The sequence below is a fragment of the Geospiza fortis genome, unplaced genomic scaffold (genome assembly GCF_000277835.1).
Source record: "Geospiza fortis unplaced genomic scaffold, GeoFor_1.0 scaffold25, whole genome shotgun sequence".
Taxonomy (NCBI): domain Eukaryota; kingdom Metazoa; phylum Chordata; class Aves; order Passeriformes; family Thraupidae; genus Geospiza; species Geospiza fortis.
This window is the reverse complement of record NW_005054423.1, coordinates 1,072,117-1,082,094: the sequence shown is the minus strand read 5'-3', so window position 1 is coordinate 1,082,094 and position 9,978 is coordinate 1,072,117. Positions and strand designations below refer to the sequence as shown.

At 38.1% G+C, this 9,978-nt stretch overlaps 1 protein-coding gene across 1 annotated transcript in view; it reads right to left on the bottom strand.

Moving 5' to 3' along the window:
- Window positions 1-1,136: 1,136 nt before the first annotated feature.
- LOC115948532 overlaps window positions 1,137-9,978 on the bottom strand; it is a 19,733-nt gene continuing 10,891 nt past the window's right edge. Inside the window, exons 2-5 of the mRNA XM_031061716.1 lie at window positions 6,709-6,851; window positions 3,529-3,615; window positions 2,612-2,764; window positions 1,137-1,283 (exon numbers count right to left, since the gene is read on the bottom strand). Of these exons, the coding sequence (XP_030917576.1) occupies window positions 1,137-1,283; window positions 2,612-2,764; window positions 3,529-3,615; window positions 6,709-6,851 (530 nt within the window). The remainder of the gene's footprint in view (window positions 1,284-2,611; window positions 2,765-3,528; window positions 3,616-6,708; window positions 6,852-9,978) is intronic.

Genomic DNA, 9,978 nt, shown 5'->3' with positions numbered 1-9,978 from the left:
TGAAAATGTTTACCTCAATTGGGCAGGTTACAAGCAGCTAAGAAATGGGTATTTTAAGACAGGAATTCCCCAGCTGAGCTTTGAATTATTATCTCTGAATAAAACCTAAAAAAAGAGTAATGGTAGTCAAAAAGTGAACAGCCCAATTTCATAGAAGACAAATATTTTATTACCAAAGGAGTTATATCAAAGTAAGAAACTGCAAAAGTGTAATAACTATAAAAATACTTCTATTTATTCAAAATAAAATATGAGCACTTTATTAGTTAAATGCCAATATATTATTCTCTGAAAATATTCACATATTTTAAGTCATGTTTGCCTAACATCTTAAAACATGTTACATAAAATAATTGCATATGAGAAATTACAATCTGAAGCTAAGGAATTCTAGCTCCTCCTGCAGCTAACTCTGTGTTGATCAAATGAATGAATGTAGTGCTGTTTCCAGTCAACTGAACAACTTACATTCAGGCATCTTCTTCCACAGGATTCAGTCTTGCCTGTGCTTCAGCCAGCAGAAGCATGCTGCATCTCTCAAAAATCAGTACCCTTCTTAAGTTTTTTGAAAAGCTAACTTTTTCCCTGTTTTTCCAAACCCAAATCAGTTAGCAGACCCATCAGACCCACACCAAAACCACTTCTGTGTCAGGAGAACATATCCAAGATAATCTGCTGCTTTGGTAAATTGTTATTTTTGGTCCTTGGTGTGTTTTGCATAGATATAAAGAAACCAGCTACTTTTTCATACTCTTTTTTTCTTCACCTGCAGATTCCAAGATGTTTTTGTAAAATCAAGTAGACATGTAAGTGGCTGCTTTCATATGACAGTACTATAAAGTTACTTGAAGAATCGGAAAATCCAGAGTAGTTTCCAGAGCACAAAAGTTAGACTGAGACTTCTGCAGAGTTCTTTGTTTCAAATGCTGGTCTTCTATTTCCACTTCTCAGACTTCAGCAGCTTGGTACAGCCATTTCTGTTTCTGTCATCTCCAGGAACAAGATACAGCAGCCTTCCATCAGAATTCTGGCATAAAGTGTTCATATAAGCGAGCAAGTTTACTTGAAGAATGCATATAAAATGCAAAGATACCAAGTAATGCCACTTCGAAAGAAAGAGCAGGATTCACCTGGAATCACCTGGAAATTATTTTTTCAAATTTATTCCAGCAGGATCGAAGGCTAGATATATTTTCTTTCAGTTCACAAACTTCTTGGTTGCATTTCTTTTTGGACTGTTCACCTGTCTCTGTATCTTCTAAACTAAATACATGTGAGCAAACCTGAAAGAGAACAGATTGAATTGTTATCTGAGAGCTGCTTATTCTATTCCTGTAGCCATCTTTCAAAGCAAACCAATTGCCTTACATCTGAATACTGGAGAGACCCTGCCCATGGGACTGTGAGAATGTGGCTTTAACTCAGAGCAAATAAGGACATCTGAAACAAGTGTGTCCAACCAAGAACATGTACATCCTCCATCACAGATTAAAATTTATCCTCCATTGTCTGAAGGACTGAGAAAATAAAGCCAATTAATTTGTAAGCCAAACTTTGACTATATGTGTCAAGACCAGTGGAACAAGACAGACCAGTTCCAGGGGCTGGTGCTGTGCCCTAATGTGCAAGATCTCAGCCAGACAAAAGTATTGTGGTTCTTGTTCATATTCAATGACTGCTCATATTTTTTTTTCTAAATTACTTTAATTAAAATTAAATCTTTAAATAAAAGCAGGAATCCATAAGGTTAGGCAGGAGTTGAAAGGGTGACATTGACTTCTATGACTTGACTGGCATACCTTTAAAGTAAGGCAAATGTTGAATTCACCAGAGGTGACAAAGCAAAATATAAACACCAACATTACTTTGAAGATCGTGTCCCAGGCTGTAAGTCTCTCCACTTCAAGGAGAAAAATAAAAAGCTAAATGAAGCCTTCAATCCATCTGTTTAAGCATTATATTTTTGGTGCCTATGTGGAGACTTTTTGATGCTGGTTAATATTTTTGTGTTCAATAGGTAACACTGAGCCACACTTAAAAGAACATTCTTCCTTTGCTACAGTACTGGGTAGATCACTGTGCTACATTTAAGTGGCACCTCAAAAAGAAGATTCTGCCAGAGACTAAAAACCCAAATATTATCATACCCAATTGTTCTTGTTGAATTTGAGAGATTGTGGTTAAAGACCAAAGAGATTATAGAAAAAAGAAAATCTCACCCTAATTGTTTGTTGAGAGAAACCAAATTAAACATTACTCTTAGAGTTAGTGAGAAGTTACAACTCTGACAATACTCCAAGGAAGTCTAAATGCCTTCTTTGCACAAGTCTGGTCCTTGTCTCTCAATGGAGAATTAGTTAAATGAAATTCAGTTCACTACTGAACCAGAGCAGGTATCTTCACCATAGACTTCCAGATGATCTTCTGAGTCTTTGCATTGGGCTTAATGTCTATTACAAGACAAATGCTATACAGAGGAAACTTCCTTTGGCATGGAACATGTGCAAATGGTTGTATCTTTTAGAGGCAGATGTGATAGTCTTTGTTGAAGAGCTCTAGAAAATAAAGCAAGTAGTTAAACTATTACTCACTAAAGTTGAGTACAACTCACCTTTTCTTTTTTAGGTCTTTCACATTTACACTGTAGAACTTGTAGTGTCCCACATGAGACAAATGCTGCTTTCTGTCTAAAGGCTTTGTTGATCCTCTGCTTATTAAAGAATCTGAGCATGTTGCACGCCATGCTCTGTAGTGATTCTATTTCCTGTCAAGAGAACAAGGAAAATATGTCCTGAAAAGTTTGTGCACCATTAATTATTTGCAATGTTAGTTTATCTTTAAAAAAACCCAAACCCTCCAATAATTACTATTGGTTTATCTTGCTTTCATAGTGCAAGTCTTTTTCAATAAAATACGTAACTTTATCTGACTTACCTGCCATCTTTTTGAGATATTTAAAGCAGCAATTTTTAGTAGTAATAATAGTAACATAAGGATGTTAGGGAGAAATCCCAGCTGTAATCCAATCAATTGATGCAGTTAGGAAAACGAATTATTTAGCCAGCAGCCCAAGTCACGATAAAATCTGTAGCAACAGCTGACAATTGTGCTTTCTGGCATTTGAGATCTGCCCAAACTACTATTTTAAAGCTTTCAGGTCTGAAGTGAAAAGCTTAGCTAATATAACTTTCTGTAGAAAAATTAAAAAAGCAATTGGGAAATCATAATGTTTACTTCCATTGGCAAAAAGAAAAGCATTTGTTTTGTTTAAAAAATATAGAAGAATCTTTATAGTAGGCGAAAAAAAACCCCACATTTCATGGACATGGAATTGCTTAATATTTAAATGTTTAAAATATCAATTTACTCAACATATCATATAATTCCAGATTCAAAAAATAAACCATCTTGAATATTGTGATTTGACTTTTAAAATGCAATACTACCCTATCACCCTGTTCTATCCTGGACTGTACAAAGAACGCACTTGGGTTTGTATTCTCTACATTCTGAAAAGTTAAATTTTACCTCAGTATCATTGCAGAAAAACACTTTGATATTTTCATATTTTTTATTCTTGCAGCACCTGTCACGATTCTCTGCTGACATATTTACCTGTAAAATATCATACATGTTTAGACATGGAAGTACTGTGTCAGTGCTCAGTCACCCTGACAGTAAAAAGCTCTTTCCTGATGTTCAGAAGGAACCTCCTGTGTGCTGGTGTGTGCCCACTGCCCCTAGGCCCATCACTGGGCACTGATGATAAGAGCCTGGCTCTGCCCTCTTTGCCCACTCACTTGAGGTATTTCCACACATGGATGAAATCCCTCTGAGCCTTCTCTTCTCCAGGCTGAACAGCCCCAGTTATCTCAGCTTTCCTCATCAGAGGGATGCTCCAGTCCCTTCAGCATCTTCATGGCCCTTTGCTGGACTCTCTCCAGTAGCTCCATATTTCTCTCATACTGGGGACCCCAGAAATGGACACAAATCTATGCAATTTAAATCTTCGTATTCTATCAAATTGCTTTGTTCTTTGGAAATTTTGAGACATGGAGCAATGTTTAAATCTTACAATTGAATTGTAGCATTGAATACAGTGTTTGTCAGTCTCAATAAATACATGTCTCAGTTCTAAACAAATGGTAGCACTCACTTTGTATAGGTAATAACAGAAGATGACCTAAGCAACATCACATGGTCTTTTCCCCGATTATAATATTTTATCAATACTTTATCCTCTCTTGTAGTTTTTTCTTCCACTTTCACACTTGCCATCAAGATGACAATGGAAGCCAACTGAACAGAAACTTTGTCTTCTTCAGCCTGTATCCAGACATTCCAGGTAAGCCAAAGGGCTTTAAAAAAGGCAGCTCACGACAGTATTGTTTTAGATCTCTTCACTTAGCCATGCATATGAGCACATCAGACAGTTAATTCCTAAAGTTTTTCTGCAGAAATTGCCTGTATTTCAGAAGCTCACCCAAGATAAACAGAACTTTATCCAAAAAGTGTTTTTAAAACCAAGAGTTTAGGGAGTCAAATATTCACTGACAAAGGAAAAACCACAAAACAGCAAAACCGAATTAAAAAACCCAAACCACAAACATCAGGAAGCTAATGCACATCTTTTCTTGCACCACAACAGATATTGCTCCAGTCACAGCACCAAAATTTATAATTTTATATATATATATATATAAAATCATCTTAAAAGCTATATATCTGTCACTTCATTTGCTAACTGCTATGAGATTTTCCCATCCTCTCTAGTTTCCTCAGATCACCTTTAGTATAATGTACAGTAACCACATCTGAAGGCAGTTCACTGGCTGTGTGTAAACCAACCTAAGGGAAATCCTTAGCTCAGAAAAGGCATTAGTGAAAATTTATTATCTTACAGAGATCCAGTATATGACTCATTATCCTGCTCTGCAGCAAAGCCATAGCTGCTCCAAACATCTGGCTGAGGAGCTGAAAGCTACTGACTCCGGCTCTGCAGTTACACAAAGTGCCTACTGGGCAGTTGCTATCACCCACACAGCACGCATATTACTTGCTGTTAACTTAGAGTGACAATAAACTGATTACACATAGAAGACAAATTTCTCTTAAACAGTGAAAAGTAAAGGCAGAAAAAATAAAGAAACTTACACAGTAGTTGCTTGTGTATGTCTTCTAGGAAGTAAAATCTTCAGAGCTCAGTACATTCCCATTAGTTTTCACAAAAATTAATTAAATAAGGTTTTATTTATGTATTTATTTTGATATACAACACCAAGCTCCATCCTACAATAGGACAGTGGCAAGGCATTGCCCCATCTAGACCAGGAGAGCCACCCAGCCTCCCTGACCTTGCATCTTGAGCAGGGCTGGGATGCACCTCATGGATCTCCAGCACTAGAAGGCAGCAGGATCTGCCTCCCAGAGGGTGTTATTCCCTCATATCATTTTCTCTTTTAGGTCATCTATCTTCTAACTGGTCACCAAGAGAGTTTGGTTTTGTTCTCTAGGGAATACTTGTCTTTGTCAGAAATATGACAGCAAACTAAAGGGAATACTCATCTATTCTAATATGGCCATTAATATTCTCTCCAAATTTGATGCCTCATTCAGGATAAAGTCATTTACCTACAGAGAAATACCTTTCTCTCTTCATAATCTCAACCAACATAACATGATCAAAATGTTAAAAGATCATTCTCTGACCCTAAAGGTATCTTGTTTCCAGATGAGGGTTGATGTGTCTTGGGTTGAAGACCACTGCCATAATGCTCTGAAGTATGGTGGTAGTTCATAAGTGTGAAGAAATGCAATGACTCCTGATTTTTCACTTGGAAAAAGGCTGTATATTATTTGTATATGCAAATATATCTCGATTTAAGACAGCAACAGTGTGGTGAATTCTAATTTAGTGACAATTTGTCAGGAAAATAACTTTTTTTTGTGGGAATGCCTCTACTAATACAACTGTTTTCAGTGTTCTCCCATGGAAGTGTTCTTGACAAATTAATTTAATTGCTAATAATTCATGAGGAAGAAATAGACGGTAAATTTTGGGCATGGACTGGTAAACTGTTAAACTATTTTGCAAAGCTATAATAAATGTGGCTGATAAAGCCATAATGGAGGAGATTTACACATGAGAATGTTAAACTCTTCTCTGCTGCCATCTAGAAAAGATAATTTTTGTTGGCTAAATAAGATATGTTAATAGGTACAAAGAAACCTATTAAGATACAAACAAACTTTTACTGTCATATGAATTTTGTGCCTCTGGGCATTTGTATTCAATGGACAACATAAAATGTCAGTCAAGAACTCCAATTAGCAGAACGAATTATAAGTGTAATGCTTTCTTCTCTTGATAAAAGCATATAAAGAGAAGCAGTTATGAAATTACTTTAGAAAAAAGTACTTTCTAATCAAATATATGATGTATGGCCAAATAGTACGTGTGTCTGTACATAATACACAGGCACAAAAAACTGTATCACAGTATTTGTACATGCAAATAGGCACCATCCACAGATTTCAGAGATTTTAGAGACTGAATTGTTGCACCCCCTCAAATAAAACGACCATTCCAGCATAATGTGTGACTTTAAATTGGTCTTTTATCATGTTTTAACATTAGAGCTTTTATTATTAATTGTTAGCATCTAAAAATAATCAACAGGTTTTGGAAGCCCAAGAGCTGCTACCTACCAGCTCATTGATGTCGTGACTTAGTATATTCTCGTACTTCACACGGATTTCTGTGGTTTTATTTCCCATTGCACAGGTAGATGCATTCACTGGAGACAGAACAAGGAGCAGTGGCAGAACTGGTAACGTAGATCTAAAAAAGGCTGGATTACAAGAAGAACAGTAAGGTACATGTTAGTTAACGTCACAGACTGTGTGCTGTATTAACAAACACATTCTGTAATCTGTTAAAATAGTTTGAAAGGGATCTTTGGACAACCAAATGACTTGTGCCTTGCTAGAAGGAAGGATTCACCTCCAGATTAAGACACTTTTTCGGTGTCTAAACTCCCCCATACCCCAAGATGATTCAGCCAGTGTGGATAAGTGTTGTTTTGTTGTTGAGGGTCTCCAGGATGACGTGAGAGATGAGAATTTGACTCAAAGTTGTCGGAAGGCTGATATATTATTATATTATATTATATTATATACTAAAACTATACTAAAGAAAGAGAAAGGAGACATCAGAAGACTAGACAAGAATGAATAATAAAAACTCATGACGGACCAGAGTGTCCCACACAGCTAGACTGGGATTGGTCATTAATTAAAAACAATTCACATGGAACCAATCAAAGATGCACCTGCTGGTAAGCAACCTCCAGACCACATTCCAAGCAATAAGATAATTATTGTTTACATTTCTTTTCTGAGGCTTCTCAGCTTCTCAGGAGAAAAATCCTGGCAAAGGAATTTTTCAGAAAATATCATGGTGAAAGATAAGAGCCTACAGCTATTGAGCTGACCAGCTACTTGGTGATTGCTTGGGCTGAATTCATCCTCAGAGTTCACTGAATTCACATTGTATTTTATTGGACCATAAGCACATTAGACACATGTAGAGTGTTTTAATCATATTATGTTTAGACATTCAAGTGTCTTAACCTGCAGCCGAATCTCGACTGTCCATTTTTCCTTTGACAACTTCTACAAATCCCCATGAACACACCTCTATAACAAAGGTGTGTTTAAACACATTTCAGGCTGACCAAATGTACAAATCCATGCTACTGGCCATAACATGAGACAAAGCAGCAACACAACCTTCTCTGCAAGATTTCTGCAATCTTTTTGAGCAAACTTCACTGCCCATCACTTTTCTTGTCCCTGTACTGGACTGCCTTCCCTTGCTCTGGCCCATGGTCTTCTGTCTTTGCGTGACATCCAGGAAAATATGAGTTCTGTGAGGATGGGCAGAGAGAAAAGACCAAAACATCAAAAGAGCCTGAAGAGACCGACAGGAGGCTGCAGGTGACTCACCTGGTGCTGGGAAAGAAGGAGACCAAGTACGTGATAATACATGATCAGGAATAATTGGACTCTGGCCTATTGCTAGTCTGGCTAGGATAATGCTTAAATTGAAGGTTTGGGGAAAAAAACAAAGGTAGAAATTTATGATGGAGGACTAGAAAGATCACAGCAAGTTCCTGGAGGAGTATGCAGTGTTTCTGCCCATCTTCACTACTGAGTAAGAACAACTGCATACAGAGTAGCTGTGGGACAGGAGCCAGGAAATGAAGAGGGGACGCCCTGGCCCCAGCTGCTGCTTTCCTTCCTCTCTGGCAAGGATTGTCTGTTGGGTACAGCCAGTTCAGCACCCAAGAGATGGACACCTCTGGACCTGGGCATCCCAAGTAAATCATGGCCTCAGAGAGCAATTTTGAGCAACTAAAAAAACAGCAATAAAACTTGACCATAATTTGCATTGACCCACCTATAATCTGCAATGCAAGAACCACAGGCACACCACATCCTCACTGCCATTAAAAGAAACATAGTCCCTTACAGCCCATCCCAGCCAACTCCCAGCACACACAGCAGACTGAATCCTCAAAGAGGAATGCATACTGACTAGTGAAGCCTTCTCTCTCTGATAGATTGCATGTGAACATGTGATTATGTACACCTCTGTCCTAGAAACAGGACTGGAAAAAATTTTCCTGTACAAGCTAAACCATGGAATTCTTGAGCAAGCTGCCTGAGAAATTCTAATTGGAAATTTCATGGGTTGAAAACCAGATTTTCTGACCTTTTCATATGCTGATCAACCGAGGTCTATTAATGTCTCAAGAAATCTAGCCTGACGAGCTAAGTGAATCTTAAATGGATGCTACATGTAGTAAATTTAAAAACTCTGTAAGGTGACTCTATTATGATCTTCAAGCTCCAAGTGGAGACACCTGACTTCCACAGAGCTTTATCTTTGTAAATCTCTATGCTAACTATATCTCTGTTGCATGATTTATCAGTTTGAAGGACGAAGATTTAGTATTTTAAAAGACACTTAAAAAAACATTGAAGAACTCAATTATAGGGCAACATTTTTCCAATCTCCCATTGCACCTCTTGATTCCAGTGCAAAAGATGAACTGCAATGCTTGTTCACCAGTAGGGTAATACAAACAATTTGGATATGCTGCTTCACAAACATACTTGAAGGGACGAAAATAGCAATCCCCTAAATTAAAACAATCTGACTCCATCGCTTTAAACTTGGCTTGTCTGGCAACAAGTAGAGATAAGATATTGGACAGATCACCAATCTTTTTTAAATGAGGAAATTACAGAATAAAAGTAAATCACGGGTTGCTTGAGCCACTGCAGGATGGTAATCAAATTTTTTCAGACATTCCTAAATGAGTCCTCTGGAAAAAATATTAGACAAGTGTCATAAAAAATTCTAGGAGATGCAGACTGAAAATTGAAAGGGATTTTCTTGAAGTTAGGTAACTTCGAAAGAACGGGAATTAATGGTGCTCCATATGGCCAGCAATTCAAAAGAAAGACAGCATTACTGGTAATAACCCATCTTTCCAGTAAACTCCCAGAAACTCCTAAGTCATATCTGGAAAGCCCCGAAAATTCTCCTAGAAAATCCAGGAAGAGCTAATTTTCCAGTATTTCCACATATATAGATAAATAAATAAATAAATGAAACAAACCAAAAAAAAACCCACCAACACCTCTTGTCTTTTTAACGTTAAAACACCCTCCTGTGCATACATCCCGAGGCACGTCCTCGGCGGCACCCCGCGGGATCTTCGTAGCAGCCCCAGTGTCTCACAACCCCAATCTCGGGGGAGGCGCTCCCTCTGCCCCCTTCCTCTCTCCGCAGCCCGCAATTCCCGCGGGGAACGGGTCACTGCCGTTCTTTTCCCTCCTGGTCCCGCTGCCCCCGTGCGGAGGGGCGGGCGGGCGAGCGCTCCCGCCCGGGGGCGAGGCACCCCCGGC